Genomic DNA, 16,998 nt, shown 5'->3' with positions numbered 1-16,998 from the left:
GAAGAAATTGCGGGCAAGCTTGCCACGATTGCTCAATATATGCTCCCACTGGGCACGCTCGCTGCTGGGTGCGTGTATTCATAAAATTGGCCATCGTATCTCCTGAATTTTGGATGGTGTGAGGAGGTTCACAAATTTTCCCATGTGCACTCAGTGACAGCACTTACATTCCCCATCATCCCACAGGCAGTTTTCTTTTCAAACATGATTAAAAGCAGGACTTTCTCTATGTGGTAAATTCAAATAAAATTCTTTTTGTAAATGGAGGCGTTTTATGATGGCAGTTTCACACAGAAGAATTTTTCTTTAATTTTCCCCAAGGAGCAAGTTGTACCCCTTGGTGCCAAGTAATAGCTGTTCAATGTGTTTAAAATCATCAAAAAAAAAATCTCCTGTTAAACACTCACGCAGAATCATAGGAATTTCAAGTGTAGAAAACAGCCATTTGGCCCATCGAGTCTGTCTTGGTGCTGCCCCCCTCACTGGAGCTCTTTCTTTGCTCGTTCACCACACCCTTTAATATCTTTCCTTTTCAAGCATTTATCCAATTCCCACATAAATGCTGCAATTAATTCAGCTTCAATAGCCACTTGTAGTATTATATTCCATATTTTAATAACCCTTTATGTAAATTATTTTTCTAACCCTCCCCCCCACCCTTGTGCTTCTAGTACTAATTCTAAACGTATATCCTCTAGTCATTCATCGGCTGATGGAAATAATTGTTCACTATTTACCCCTCAAATCCGCTCATAATTTTTTTTTTAGATCCCTCTTAATCTCCCTCTTGCAGTGAATGCAGGTCTCATTTTCTCAACTCTCTCAGAATTATATCCTCTCATCCCAGGTATCATCCCAGTGAATCCTTTCTAATCCTTCCTATGGCTACAATATCCTTTCTATAACAGAGTTCTCAAAATTGCACAAAGGACTCCAAATGTGGCCTAACCAACATTCCTCAGAATCTTAGAGCAGGTGGTGTCATTTGGCCCATCGTGCCTGTGCCGACTCTGAAAGAGCCTTATTCCCCTACCCTTTCCCTTTTTTAATTTTTTTTCCCAATATTTATCCACTTCCATTTTAAAAGCTATTATGGATTCTGCTTCCCCCACTGTTTCGGATAGGGCATTCCGTGTCCTAACAACTCTCTAGAGAAAGAACGAACTTGCATTTATATAGCGCCTTTCATGACCTCGGGATGTCCCGAAGTGCTTTACAGCCAATGAAGTACTTCTGAAGTGGTGTAATATAGGAAACGTAGCAGCCAATTTGCACCTAGCAAGGTCCCACAAACAGCAGTGAGATAATCTGTTTTAGTGATGTTGGTTGAGGGATAAATATTGGCCAGGACACTGGGGAGAACTCCAGTGCTTTAGTTACCGATTCAACAAACAGTTACATTATCAAAACCACTTGAACACATCTATCAGATCTGCCTTGCTTTTAGACTCAATGACCCGTATATGAAACCCAGAATCCCAGTTGCCCTTCTTATGGCTTGCAAAGCAGCTTCTAATATTAAATTGTTCACTTTCAACTTTCACACAGTAGAGAAGCAGATTGATACAAAAGCAGAGTCTTCCAAGAAATAATAATTCAATGTGCCTTTGCTCTGGTTGGGTAGACATGACCAGCAATGCCTTGCCATGCCCTCCTTTACTTAACAGTGGCCACACGCTGTCCCTTTAACACAAAAGGATGCTATAACTCCACCACCACCCAGCTATTGTTCACGGTGTGGTTTCCCTGTGTTTACACTGACGCATCCTCCTCGCCTCAGCTTTCTGCTCAATCAGCACGAGCAAGCAGAGGAAAATAAAATACCGAACACAGCCTCGGCATGTTGCAACCTGAGCGTTGGGCTGTGGTGACACTCCATTAAAAACAAATCAAAACTAATGCTGGGCGGATTTGTACATCGAGGGGTGTTCAGTGAGCTGCTGATTTTCCCTCTCCACGGAAGAATTTATGGTTCAGATTTTTGTGGCAATAGACCGGCATCTCCGATTGGCAGCACGCAGTCTCAGTCAAGTTCATACCACTGGTCTTTATTTAATTGTCGTGTCGTGTCGTGTCTGAGGAAAATTGCCGCTTCATCAGAATTACATACAATGTACAGCACAGAAACAGGCCATTCAGCCCAACAGGTCTATGCCAGTGTTTGTGCTCCACACAAGCCTCCTCCCACCCTTCATCTAACACCATCAATAGAACCCTATTCTTTTCTCCCTCATGTGTTTATCTAAATTCTCCTTAAATGCATCTCTGTTAGTCACCTCAACTACTCCTTCTGGTAGTGAGTTCCACATTCTAACCACTCTCTGGATTTAAAAAAAAGTTTCTCCTGAATTCCCTATTGAATTTATTAGTGACTATCTTATATTTATGTCCCCTAGTTCTGGTCTAACCTGCAAATGGAATCACATCTTCTCTATGTCTACCCCATTAAACCCTTTCAAAATCTTAAAGGCCTCTATCAGGTCACCCCTCAACTTTCTAGAGAAAAGAGCCCCAGCCTGTTCAATCTTTCCTGATGGGTATAACCTCTCAGTTCTGGTATCATCCTAATAAATCTTTTTTGCACCTTCTGCAGTGTCTCTATATCCTTTGATAGGGTACTTTTTTGGATGCAAATTTTATTCCTTTCTCTCCTTCTACTTCATAGAACCATACAGCACAGAAGGAGGTCATACAGCCCATCATGCCTGTGCCGGCTCTTTGAAAGAATTGAATTAGTTCCTCTCTCCCCTGCTCTTTAACCATAGCCCTGCAAATTTCTCCTTTTCAATTATAAATCCAATTCCCTTTTGAAAGTTATTATTGAATCTGCTCCCACCACACTTTCAGGCAGTGAATTCCAGATCATAACAACTCGCTGCATAAATAAATTTCTCCTCATCTCCCTTCTGGTTCTTTTGCCAATTATCTTAAATCTGTGTCCCCTGGTTACCGACCCTCCTGCCAGCGGTAACAGTTTCTGCCAATTTACTCCCCTTCTCTCTCTCGAAAGCATTGGTCCTCCCAGGGGTTCGGTTCCAAGGCCCCGTGATACCTCCCCTCAAGCGGCCACCAATCTTGCGTGAGGCTAGTCTCGGGGTCAGCAGGCTATTCGAGAGCGGAGTGGGGAGCCCAATGCTGTCCTTATAAAAGGTGTCATTGGCTTGCAATCAGGAACCCTGGCTGATTTTCCCCTCCCCTAATTCGGTGGTTCTGAAGAGACTTGCTACTTAGCACAAACTGGGAGTCAACCCTAGAACCTTCTGCTGTGTCCAGTTCACTGCCTGGACCAAAATGAGCTAATTTCGGGGGTTTGGGCTGAATTCCTGAACTTGTGTCAGGTTGATGTCACCCTCTCTCATTAGCAGGGTAATGTGCGCTCGGCAAACCTGCTCATTAACAAGTAACAAGCAACATCAACCGGCAATTAGGACACATCAGAAACTACTGCAAGCGTGTCTCTGAAGAGTCGACACTCGAGACTCAGTCAGCAAAGATCACTCTCAACAGCTCTTCAACCACAGGGCACCTGCCCAAATATTGACAGTATTCAGTGCCACCTGGAACCCATTAAAACAAACACTGCAATTGTAAACCTTCAGGGATAGGGATTAAAGGCAGGTAAATGAAGTTGAGCTAACAGATCAGCCATGATCTCACTGAATGGCGGAACAGGCTCCAGGAGCTGAATGGTCTATACCTGTTCCTATGTTCTGCTCCCTCGCACATTTCCAGAGGGCAACTGAAACACAATATAATGCTTGGGTTTTCACTTCTGCTAAAAAGAAAGCTTTTCATTCATATAGGGACTTTCACAACCCCAGGACATCCCAAAATGCTTTACATCCAATTAAGTACTTTTTGAAGTGTAGTCACTGTTGTAATTTGGGAAACATGGCAGCCAATCTGCACGCAGCAAGATCTCACAAACAGCAATGAGATAAATGATTAGATAACCTGGGTTTTTTCTTAAAAGTGATGTTGATTGAGGGATAAATATTGGCCAGGGCACCAGGGAGAACACCACTGCCCATCTTCGAAACAGTGCCAAGGGTCCTTTTACATTCATCCTAAAGGGCAGACAAGGCCCCGGTCAACTTATCATCCGAAAGACGACACCTCTGACCGTGCAGCACTCCCTCAGTACTTCACTGAGGTGTCAGCCTAGATTTTGTGCTCAAGTCTTTGAATGGGGCTTGAATCCACAACCGTCTAACTCATGTTCACTTCCTAATTCCAACCTGTGAAACCACGACTGTGACTCATGCCAGTGCGGTACTGAGTGACACAGACCAGCGAAGTCTCAGCTTCCATCACCGAGCTGTGCCGATTAGTTTGATCTTGGTCAGGCGGTAGCTGGTTTTGGTGTGTGGGGAGGAAGCGACCAAGGTTCCCACTCCTGATTGCGGTCCAGTGATCCCAGCTGAAAAGCGCATCTTTGGTGAACAGGGGACAGCTGCGATGCCTCCGAAGTTCAAATATCCTGCTGACACACGCGATCAGGGCTGAGAATGATGAATGGCCACTTCAGGGAGATCCCAGAGGACGGCCGCTACTTATCGAACTGTACCCCTGGATCAGTCCATGCCAACAGATGGATTTCATTTTTACAAATACACTCTTCCATTCTCCTCATGTTTGGGGATTATTTTCTCTCATCTTTTAGGACCCCCTTCCATCCTCGTACTGGTCCCAGAACTTTAGGACCCCAAATTGTTGCTGTTGGAAAAATTCCCTCCCACCCCCAATGTGCTACTTTACAAAGAAATCGATTTTCGAAAGTTGATCAATACACGACACAATCAGAGTTGCCACTGGGTTTATTTAGTGTAAAACCACAGCAAAATCGCACTTACGCCAAAACACTTCAATATTCCGTCAATACACTTCCTGTGCGATGCTCGTAAATTTATCCCATCAGCAGTGACAGAGCTGTCCCCTCTAGTAATTCACCCTGGTGTAGAGAGTTCGGACAGGGTCTCCCATGATGGCTGGGCAAGTTTATCCAGTGAGTAACTGAACCAAGGGAGCAGCTGGGACAGCAATGCAAATGCTGCAATTGCAGGCATCGCCCATTGTTTTGTGGGGGAGGAAGGGGAAAAAAAAAAATCAGAGTTCCCGCTCCTCTCCAGTGACCCCCGATAGTGCGTTGTGTGTGGGCAGTGGGTGAGGACAGCAATTGGACTTGATTCTGATACTCGGTGTGCTCAAATAGCCTGCCGACACTTCCTGTCGAGACTCAATGTGTAGAACGGAATGGTCAGTTTGGTACTTTACCAGAAGACACCCAGTGCCCACGGAGTCAACACCCTGAGGGGAGGAGCAGAGGGCAGTGAATCAGCAAGGAGAGGAGTTCGACTAATAACACTAAGATGCTGACATCAGAGCAGCACTGCACAACTTACACCAGACTCCACAACGAGCGATGCTTTCCTCCTCAAAAGGTGCAATGATTTTCTTTTAAAAACAGGCCAAGAAAGTCCAACAGTACTCAACGGCAGGCAAGGTCATGTGACAGAGACCTCCGAAGCCCTGGGACTCACCAGGGCTTTTTCCAAAGGAGCACCCAACGACAGTGGGACGGATAAACAAATCTAAAATCCCTTCAGTCTCCATTTTCTTGCTTGCAAGACAGTAATTAAGAGACCAGCAAACAGGAGGGGACATTACTGATGATAATTGAAATCATTTGTTGAGTTTCGACACGGAGGGAAAGGGTTCGATTTCCCAGCTCAGACATCCCTCGCTTTGATGAGCACAGAAAACACACAAATGCGTTATTAAAGCTGGATCGTGATCTTTCCAGTAATTTGTTTATTTTTTTAAAGTACCGTTACCTCAGAGGAGACTTACTTTAAACTCTCGTTTATATAAACTGGAGTCCCATAGAATCTTACAGCACAGAAGGAGGCCATTCGGCCCAACGTGCCTGTGCCGGCTCTTTGACAGAGCTATCCAATTAGTCCCACTCCTCTGCTCTTTCCTCCCCTTAAAGTATTTATCCAATTCCCTTTTGAAAGTTATTACAAAACCTGCTTCCACCGCCCTTTCAGACAGTGCATTCCAGATCATAACAACTGGCTGGTAGATTAGTTAGACTTGCAAAACAATACTCAGGGGTCCTTCTATTTCATTAGAATTTTCCAAAATACCACTCTCCGAGTCACACATTCTTACATCAACTCCTGCCCGAAGAGCTGCTTAAATTATTCCACTATGCAACGCTGGGCTTGCCCATGAGACGACTTGATACCAGCCAGCGTGCTAGCCACTCGCTGCCAGGCTCGCACAGGATTTACGCCCATGCAGAGATTTACATGCCAATAACCAGTCACCCTGGCAACAGATGCAAGTGTTTAATCAGGGCTGAGCACCACTGAACAATTATCAATCATCGAGATAATCAGCCATCTTCGGCAGAGTTCGACTCAGGTGAGTAATGAGCTTGTGGCCTAGTCGGCTGTTTAATGAGTCCAGCGACACCGTCTCCTGTGTTATTTGAATTTATTTAGGTCTCCCTTCCTCTATAATGGTCAAGCCAGCCAAGAGATCAGATAGGCAACAAGCACTCAGTCCTGTTATGTGACCAGCTGGTAAGAGCCACACAAGAGCTACACAGGAGATGGGGGGGGGGGGGGGGGGGCCGGGAGACGAGAGGCAGCCGGGGAGGTGGGGACACGAAAGCTAGCCCCGGCAACCCACATCCTACCTCCCTGACACCGCGCACTCCTTTCTTGTCTCTGTCAGAATTTCTAATTAGTACAATAAGTACAGTAATACATCAGGGACAAGCTAAGCCCCATAACAATCAGTATCCGTCCAGACTACACAGACACCCTGAGGGGCTATTGTCTTATGACAGCTCAAGGCCTTCCTCCTCGTACTATTCCCACTAGCAGGGGAAGTGTGACCCTTGTCTTTTCCAGGTGGAGGCAAATTCTCCCTTCAGTATGAGGAGTTCACTTTTCGCAGACGCTTTATTTAACAAAGGCTGCGTGTAAACTGAGCTCACAGAACAGGTTTCCGGATTCAAATCCCAGTCTGTGTAAAGTTAGCTGTTCTCAACTAGGGTGGTTACAATGGACCTCAGCACCCCAAGCTGCAGTGGCAGAAATCAGACAGGATTCTTGTTCCTCAGTGCTGTCCAGTGATCCATGCCGGAAAGTGTATGTATATGTCTGTGTGTGTATATGTGCGCGTATACACTGGGCGAGGACGTGATCAGGTTTGACTGTACTGTCCCACTCACAGTGTCGGCTCACATGACCATAGCTGAGGTACCAAAAGGGCATCAGATGCCCGTGGAACTTCACTCCAGTGAGAGGCAGCAATTTCAGCAGAAGAGAGAAAGTTGCCAGAGATGAGACAGTGTGAGCCCAATGGGAAGAGACAAGAGTGGAGAGTTGAGGATAACACAAGGGTTAAGGTACTCCCCGAGTCTCCTAGTCCTGGGCAGGGGCTTGAAACCACCAGATGTAATGAGGTTTGTCAGATCGGTTGCGTCTGAGAGGCTTGTGGTTGCTGTGGTCTGTGTATTAACAGCTTGCGCTCTCAGTACTAATTAGTCAGACACAGCAGAGGTTGGAATGGAAACTTGGGAGACATTTAGCTCTTGCCTGCTTGGAAAGATTTAGATGCAGAAAGTGCCTCGTTAAAACTATCCAAATACTGGGCAAACTGCAGCCGCTAAATTTATGAAGCTGAATTTCTTAATTCACATTACGTACGGAATAAAATATTTTAACGGAAAGAATATAAAGACATACATTTTTCGTCTCCAGTTAGACTCACTTCGCCTCCCCTGAACGCTGCGACGAGCGTAAGCATCTTGTGGGGGGGAGGGGGGGGGGTGGAGGGGATGCAAATCATGGCCAAATGGGGCCCGTTCACACCCAAAGCTCACACCCGTGCACTTTCAACAACAACTTGCATTTCTATAGCGCCTTTAACGCAGTAAAACGTCCCAAGTCATATTGCACAGCACTGCTTCTCGTAGGAGTCCCAACGTTTGTGTTGGCTGCTGGTACTTTGGCCCCCCCCCGCCAATCCCACCCGTTTACCCCGCGGTTTGATTTCAGAGCACAGTTGGTCAATCAGCACGCCTTTTCTGGCCACAGGCTTTCCCCTCATGGCCGGTGAATGCCTAGAATGATCTTTTTTTAAAAAAACATTGCTGAGTCAGTAAAAACAGGTGGGGCCCAGGGACAGAAATCACAACAGCCATATATATTGTTGCTCTGCTCCGCTGGGCACCACAGGACTCCACCCCCGCCCCCTGTAAGGTGGTACGTTATTGCACTGTGTCTTTTATTTGGCAGCATGGCTAGTGCTGGCTTCAGTCCTGCAATGCAGACGCAGCATTGCGCTCATTTTTGCCTGTATAAAATTCGGTCCTGGCACACATCAAAGGCAAGATGCTGTTAATAGGTTTTACTGATCAGTAAAACCTAAGAGAGGCATTCAAAAGTGACTGAACAAGGGAGGTGAAGATTCCTCGTACTTTTATGGGGCTGGATTGCAATGGGGAGGAAGTTATGCTTCAGTTGCACAGAGACTTCATTAGACCCCATCTGGAGTTCTGTGTTCACTTTTGGGAACTGCACCTCAGGAAGGATAGATTGGCCTTGGAGGGGGTGCAGCGCAGATTCACCAGAATGGTACTTGAGCTAAAAGGGTTAAATTACAAGGACAGGTTGCATAGACTAGGCTTGTATTCTCTCGAGTATAGGAGATAGAGAGGTGATCTGATTGAGGTGTTTAAAATGATTAAGACATTCGATAGGCGAGATACAGAGAAACTATTTCCTCTGGTGGAGGAATCAAGAACAAGGGGGCATAATCTTAACATTAGAGCCAGGCCATTCAGGAGCGAAATCAGCAAGCACTTTTTCACATAAAAGGGTAGCAGGAATCTGGAAAACTCCCCCCAAAAGGCTGTGGATGCTGGGGTCTTTGGAGCTTTCAAAAGTGAGATTGATAGATTTTTGTGGGGTAAGGGTATCAAGGGATATGGAGTTATGGTGGGGAAATAGAATTGAGGTACAGATCAGCCATGATCTAACTGAATGGTGGAACAGGCCTGAGCAGCTGAATGGCCCACTCCTATTCTTGTGTTCTAGAATCAGTCTCAAAGTTCCTCCCTTTCACTCAGGATTTACAGTCCCTTTAAAAGCATCGGCAGAGCAAGGAATTCACCTTCGCTCTGAGGTGAGTGCAAGATTCTGGACCACAGTAAAACACAGGCACATTACAACAGGCTGCTCAGCTGTGAGGGGCATCACAGCACAATCTTGTCCTGGTACAATATCCACACTTTCCAGCAATGATCACTGGGTAACAATCAGGAATGGGAACCCTCCTCCCAACAATAACAAGTTGCATTTATATAGGATCTTTAACGTAGTAAAAACGTCCCAAGGTGTTTCACAGGAGCGTAATCAGACAAAATTTGACACCGAGCCACATAGAGATATTAGGACAGGTGACCAAAAGCTTGGTCAGAGAGTTAGGCTTTAAGGAGTGTCTTAAAGGAGAAAAGAGGGGTAGAGAAGTTTAGGGAGAAGTTTCCAGAGCTTAGGGGCCTAGACAGCTGAAGGCCCGGCCGCCAATGGTGGGGTGTAGGAAGTGGGGAATGTACAAGAGGCCAGAATTGGAGGAACGCAGGGTTCTCTGAGGGTTGTAGGAGTTACCGAGATAGGGAGGGGTGAGGCCATGGAGGGATTTGAAACCAACCCAGGAGCACTGAGGTCAGCTGATGCACCTCTGGCACCATCCCTACTGAGATCAGCTAATGCAGAGCACTAGCCGTACATACTCCCACTGAACCATCCAGGAGGATACCAAAAAATCATCAGCTACAAAAGAGACGAATCAAAATTATTTTCAGTTAAAAATCTGTGGGCATTGAGAGCAAAAGGTAACCTGATACAACAAACATCTCCCCTCATGACTTCATTACTCATCGGCTATTCGCTCAGCCATACTCGCAGATACTTTCCCTCTTGCATCACGTCCTTTATATCAGGCACTCTTGGCATTCAGGCCAGCATCGACCAAGCCGTTGTTGATGGTGAGATCACGTTCCACAGCCGGAGCAGGAGGGACACAGGAGCAGCAGCTGTGGGTTACTGTTACTTCAAGCTGACAAGTCAAACAGAAACAGCAAGCTGCAGATCATCTGGTTAGGCGGATGCCACCTCACAGCAACGTGTTCCTGCATCGAGCCAGCAGATAGTGTTTATATAAAACAGAGAGGGGAGGTGGAAGGGGGAAGGATCCATTGGCTGCCCAAGGGGTCCAAAGTCTTTTGCCTTTCACACTGGATACCTGCCCATTTGGAAGACTGGCAGACCTGAGCAAAACGCAAAAATACGGCAGGTGCAGGAGAACTGAAAACTCTCGGCGGGTCAGACAGCCCCCTTTTTTCAGGTATGAACCTTCATCCAGTCAGTGTGGGCTGGATTGGGATCCAGGGTCCAATCCACTGTGTCATTTGGGCACAATGAGGCTGATTTTCCTGTTCCTGTTAATCACCTGGGTTGAGGAAAATCAGGTTTTGTGGGGGGGGGGGGGGGCACGGGCAACGCAGGCTGGTGAGGGAGTCCGTCTGATTTTCAGACTTTCGCTGAGCCTGGGTGACCCGATATGCAGGAACGGGGGAATCTGCCCCGATGAACTTACCATTTCTGAAAATATATCAAACTTTCTCTCACGTGACGACAGCAAGATTGATGTTCTATAAAACTTTCCATGTCTTGAGTCTTGGCGTAGAACCTGCGACAGTTATCAAACTGACACCCATGGCTCAGTGGCAACACTCTCGTCTCTGAGTCAGAAGGTTGTGGGTTCAAGTCCCACTCCAGAGACTTGAGCACAAAATCCAGACTGATTCTCCAGTACAATACTGAGAGAGTGCTGCACTGTTGGATGGCCTCGGTTTAACATCTCATCCAAAAGACAGCACCTCTGACAGTGCAGCACTCCCTCAGTACTGTACTGAGAGTGTCAGCCTTGATTTTGTACTCAAGTCTCTGGAGTGGGGTTCAAACCCACTACCTTCAGACTCAGAGGCGAGAGTGCTACCAACTAAGCCACGGCTGATGCACTAAAAGCAAGCAGCTTGGATTCCAGGAAGCCTTTAATACGGTAAACCAAGCATCCTGACAGCCGTAGGCGTTACAAGTTGCAGGTCCTTTGCACTATAACTCGGAGCATCTCCCGTGGGACAGCCACTGTGAGTTATTGGTACAGCTGTTCGTGTGCTGAAAGCTGCCCGAATACACTGGGGCTGGAGTAGACTTACTGTAAACTGTTCCACCACAGCTGGACTGAATGTCACATGGCTTCCCTACATTACAACTGTGACCACATTTCCAAAGTATTTCATTGGCTGTAAAGCGCTTTGGGTCGTAAAAGGTGCCATGCATTGAGGGGATTGGCTGAAAGGAGATACTTGGATGTCACTCATTCTCTCAAATGGTTTTTATATAAAAAAAATAAACTTCAGCCGACACCAAATGCACACTGGCTACAGTTAGAAATAAAACTCCTTTTTCTATTAGCGTCCTTCCAATTTGGATTCCAAGAGCCCAGTTTCTGTGAACCAGGTCCCGGCTGTTCAACCGAAAATGGGAGCCGGCTCCTGGCATTTATAACAATATATCGCATTTATACAGTGCCTTTAATGTAGATAAACGTCCCAAGGCCCTTCACAGAAGCGTAATCAGACAAAAAGGAGATATCGGGAGACAGAAGGAAACATCGGGAGAGGTGAAAGAAACCAGATCAAAGAGGTGGGTTTAAGGAATTCTGTTAAATCCAGTTCCTGTGGAACCGCAGCAGATTTGAAGACTCAGGTTACACCTGGGCCCAGTAGTCTGCCGCCGGTCTATTGAAAATGGAATCTGAATCAAAAGACCAATATAAAAGGCTCTGTTTGCCACTAAATTTTCTGGCTGCTGTTTGACGCAGAATGCAAATTGGTGAGGGAGGGAATGAAAATGTGTGACGCAGATCAATACAGCATCACTGAACTAAAGTTTGGTCTTTCCATCCTCCCGGTCTGGCAATGCCTCGATTTTAAAATTCTCATCCTCATGTTCAAATCCCTCCATGGCCTCGGCCCTATCTCTGTAACTTCCTCCAACCCACAACCTCCGAGAACTCTGCACTCCTCCAATTCTGGCCCCTTGCGCATCCCCGATTTTCATCGCTCCACCATTGGCGGCCATGCCTTCAGCTGCCTAAGCTCTGGAATTCCCTCCCTAAGCCTCTCCGCCTCCCTCTCGTCCTTTAAGTCACTCCTTAAAACCTACCTCTTTGACCAAGCTATGTGGCTCTGGGTCAAATTTTGTCTGATTACGCCTATGAAGCACCTTGGGACCTCTTACTACGTTAAAGGCGCTATATAAATGCAAGTTGTTGTTCTAACCCTAGAGTATTTTGACTCTTGTATCTAGGACCACTCCCATCAGCAAGTCCCATCTCTCCATACCTTCAAGTGTATCTATCCTAGCCTTGAGATCTAGGTAAGCTTTTGGTTATGTATCCAAGATAAATGAACTAGTTAAACCTTGTCTCTTAATTGCTTTTAGCTACTGGGCTGATTCTGTGCCTTCATAGTATTGGTCTCATCGTTTGAGGAGTGAGCAGAGCATTGCATTTCTAGATCTCATTTTAAAAGTTGAACACAATTGAGCAGGTTTATTTAACAAATAAAAACAAGCAAAACTGCTTTCCCCGAAACTAGTACAACGACGCGAAACCGCTTTCCATGTCTCCCCCCGTAATGGGTGGGGGACAATCTCCGTATCTCCAACAGCATCCAGGACTTTCCGGAGGTCCCAGGAGTGACTATCAGATGAGGGGTGGGAAGTGCGAAGCTCTTCCCAGTGACCTGCTTCGGACTGATTGCAGCAGGAAATAAAAAAGGGGTGAGCGGTGTTTGCAGATGGTGAGGATGATATTGGGCACTCAAAACGGGCGGTATCGCATCGGCCGCCCGTTATATGCTCCGTCCGATATTCAATCCCGTTGACTGCAATGGAACGGAATATCAGGCGCGACGTATAACAGTCGGCAAATGCGATTCCGCCGTGTTACTGTCCCTGAACCGTATAACGAGTCTTGGGACTCTCATCAATACCTGTGTGCACCTCTTCAATTAAAACCTTAGTCCACACGCAACAAAGCCACATACAGTAAACGTTTATTCTTTTAAAAACACCAGTCTTTCTAATTCACCACTGTACCAAGTTCAAAAGCACATTCTCCAAAAAAAAAATGCCTGCAGTAAACATAACAAAACAACAAAAAGAAACGCTTCAAAGACCAGACTTGCAGACTTTGGCTGCCCTGCAAAAAAAGGGTATCAGATTACTCACTGTTTTTTGAAGCCTTGATCTTGGTCACCAACTTCTGTGCAGCCGACATATCGCCGCTCTTCACCGCCTGCACCAGCTCCTGCTCCTTCCCCATATTTAGATCCTCAGTGTGCGTGTTACTGTTCACACATGGGAAATCAGCCCCTCCTTTACTCCTTCATTTTTTTTTCACATTCGTTACATTGTTTTGACTCGAGATCCACCGTATTAGACAGCTAAAGTTATTAGTACATGTGTAGATTTTTTAAATAAAAAAACCCTTCCCAGAGAGCTGGAGAGGATGAAAGATCTCCCTCAAAAAGTAAAACTGATCAAATTTGTTTCCAGTCAATTTCACACTCCGGTCAATTGCAGGTCAAGTACACGTTTGAACTCTGCTCCTTTCTGTGTTGATAAATATTCCCTCGTCTCACGAAAGTGTGTGTGTCGGAGCTGGATCGCTCCTTCTGCCGGGGTTTGCCAATCTTCCTCTTCCTCTTCCACTCGGTTTCTCTCTCTCTCTCGCTCTCCCAGCCGAATCCAGGCGGTGATGTTTCACCCACCGACCCTCCAAACAGCCCCAGACAGAGTGGAGCCTGAGGAATGAAGGCGAGAGAGAAAACACACACACGAATAAATTCAGTGACTGGGACACCGCGCACCTAATAATCTGGGGCTGGGCGGAGATGAATTAAACCGATTTCATATTTCGAATCAAATGACAGACACAAAACTGCCAATAATAAAACCTGCCAGTATATCTTCAGGGCTGGAGAGTCCCGACAGCAATGTCTGGTCGTCACAGGCGCCGACAGGCACGCTAGTTACCATCGGTGGATGCAAAGAAGTTGGTAATTTGACTACGAGTGTATCTGCAGGTCCTGGGCTACATACAGTCCCTGGGTGAGGGCGGCAAGCCTGCTGATTCTAACAATAAGCGAGGGTGTTAATATCGCCAACCACTGCCCCAGCGCCCGTTCCAATTCCAACCCAGCTCCAAGGGCTGCCAACGCTGGTCACTCCCCTACTATGGACCCAAGAAAGATCAGAGCTCCAAGGAGTACCATCTCTGGTAATCCCCCCCCCACCTCAAGGAGTGCCATCTCTGGTAATCCCCCCCCTCAAGGAGTGCCATCTCTGGTAACCCCCCCCCCCCTCAGGGAGTGCCATCTCTGGTAACCCCCCACCTCAAGGAGTGGCATCTCTGGTAACCCCCCCCCCTCAAGGAGTGCCATCTCTGGTAACCCCCCCCCCTCAAGGAGTGCCATCTCTGGTAACCCCCCCACCTCAAGGAGTGCCATCTCTGGTAAACCCCCCCCCCTCAAGGAGTGCCATCTCTGGTAACCCCCCCCCACCTCAAGGAGTGCCATCTCTGGTAAACCCCCCCCCCTCAAGGAGTGCCATCTCTGGTAACCCCCCCACCTCAAGGAGTGCCATCTCTGGTAAACCCCCCACCTCAAGGAGTGCCATCTCTGGTAAACCCCCCCCCCTCAAGGAGTGCCATCTCTGGTAAATCCCCCCCCTCAAGGAGCGCCATCTCTGGTAACCCCCCCACCTCAAGGAGTGCCATCTCTGGTAAACCCCCCCCCCCTCAAGGAGTGCCATCTCTGGTAAATCCCCCCCCTCAAGGAGCGCCATCTCTGGTAACCCCCCACCTCAAGGAGTGCCATCTCTGGTAAACCCCCCCCCCTCAAGGAGTGCCATCTCTGGTAAATCCCCCCCCTCAAGGAGTGCCATCTCTGGTAACCCCCCACCTCAAGGAGTGCCATCTCTGGTAAACCCCCCCCCCCTCAAGGAGTGCCATCTCTGGTAAATCCCCCCCCTCAAGGAGTGCCATCTCTGGTAAATCCCCCCCCTCAAGGAGCGCCATCTCTGGTAACCCCCCACCTCAAGGAGTGCCATCTCTGGTAAACCCCCCACCTCAAGGAGTGCCATCTCTGGTAACCCCCCACCTCAAGGAGTGCCATCTCTGGTAAACCCCCCCCCCTCAAGGAGTGCCATCTCTGGTAAACCCCCCCCCCCCTCAAGGAGTGCCATCTCTGGTAACCCCCCACCTCAAGGAGTACCATCACTGGTAATCCCCCGCGCCAAAGGTAACCGCTGCCCAGGGCACGGCCCCTATCATCCCCGGTCCAATCAGTTAGTGGGACTCTGGCCCCAAGAATTTCAATTGGGGATCCTCCAAACTTTCCTGAGTTCCGGAAGAAGTTCCCCCATTTCAGACCCCGCTATAGTGGAACAGGTTCAGGCGGGGGGGGGGGGGGGGGAGAGCCCGAGGGTCCCTCTCCCTGAGTACCGCCGACTGGTGTACCCGACCCGGGGGCGGCGGGGGGGGGGGGGCAACGAGTGAAAATAACCCGGGAGATGTGGCCGCAGCAGTCGGTCCCGCCCGATATTGCTCCGGGACCAGGCAGGCGATCCGGGCCGCACCAGGTAAAGCGGTGAGGTTACACTGCAGGGACTCTCCCGGGAAGGAGGAGGAGACTGAACCCGGATCAGAGCCAGAGGACGGCGACTGGACCTAACTCTGGGGGGGGGGGGGGGGGAAGAGGAGGAGACCAGTCCCGGGTGGAGGGAGACTAGTCCCGGGTCAGACCTGGGAGAAAGGTTTGGATGGGAACCGGACCCGGGTGGAAGCCCCGGGAGGAGAGAGCGAGAGAGAGAGAGCGCCCGGACTCGGAGAAAGAGTTCAATGAAAAGTAGTTACAACAAAGCGACACATTGTAACCCGGGACGAGAAAGAGCCGAGCCGCCAGACTGAAGGGCAACTTGCGGCTGAGTTTAACATCGTAAACCCAGCAAACTCACCGAGAGCCGGCAGGAGCTGGGTCCGTGGCACCACTCCCGGCTGCACAACGACACGCTCCCCCGGCTTAACAACAAAAAAAAAACCCTCAACCAACAGAGAGAACAAATCCAAGCCCACTAAACTTCACCAGGAGCCGGGTGAGAGCAGCAGGGAGCCCCGCGGTCAGGTCCCTCTCGGTAGCTGGCAGCTTTATTGCCCCCACACCACCCACTGGTTCAAGTGCCCAGCTCCAGCTCACTGATGAGTTTCACTCTGAACTCTCCCACATTGTCACCTGGACAGGCAGAAAGCAGCCGGAATTCCCACCCCACCCCCGTCACCAATGGATGTCTGTCCTCCCCAGCCGCATTGGGCCGAGCTCCTGTCAATCACACAACCATCCATTTAAAGAGACAGGCAATGTACACACTCTCACTGGGCGCACTGTATTTTTGTACCTTTAATTGTGTAAATAAAGTGCATTTGTAAATATATTTGCATTGCCTAGTATGTGTGTGTGTGTGTTAGGGTTACCAACCCTCCAGGATTGCCCTGGAGTCTCCAGTAATTAAAGACTAATCTCCAGGTCGCTGCTGCGATCAATCCTGGAGAAAAATCATAGAGGCAATAAAAACATTGAGTTTTTTTTTTAAATGTTCTTTGAACACTTTTGTTTATTAGTTGTAAAAAATATTGGAGATGGGGAAAAAAATAGCTGTTTGACAGTCAAGAATCATTCGATCAGGTACCTGAAGAGTCTGTTCACTTTCCAATTGCGCCATGCTGGGCGACCAATGGCAGGACCGTGGGGGCAGGGCGGTTGGGCAGGTCATGTGATGACACCTCCAGGAA

The 16,998-nt window shown here is 48.1% G+C and overlaps 1 protein-coding gene across 2 annotated transcripts in view; it reads right to left on the bottom strand.

Moving 5' to 3' along the window:
- The window catches only part of LOC137341262 (caskin-2-like), a 235,154-nt gene extending 218,687 nt beyond the window's left edge, over positions 1-16,467 (bottom strand). For both annotated transcript variants that reach the window (XM_068004363.1, XM_068004364.1), the window contains exons 1-2: positions 16,167-16,467; positions 13,380-13,954 (exon numbers count right to left, since the gene is read on the bottom strand). In XM_068004363.1, the coding sequence (XP_067860464.1) occupies positions 13,380-13,473 (94 nt within the window). In that variant the 5' untranslated portion in view covers positions 13,474-13,954; positions 16,167-16,467. The remainder of the gene's footprint in view (positions 1-13,379; positions 13,955-16,166) is intronic.
- Between the last annotated feature and the right edge of the window lie 531 nt (positions 16,468-16,998).

Source organism: Heptranchias perlo, chromosome 23, assembly GCF_035084215.1.
Source record: "Heptranchias perlo isolate sHepPer1 chromosome 23, sHepPer1.hap1, whole genome shotgun sequence".
Lineage (NCBI taxonomy): Eukaryota > Metazoa > Chordata > Chondrichthyes > Hexanchiformes > Hexanchidae > Heptranchias > Heptranchias perlo.
Note: the sequence above shows the minus strand (reverse complement) of the source record. Positions and strands in the feature narration are given on the sequence as shown.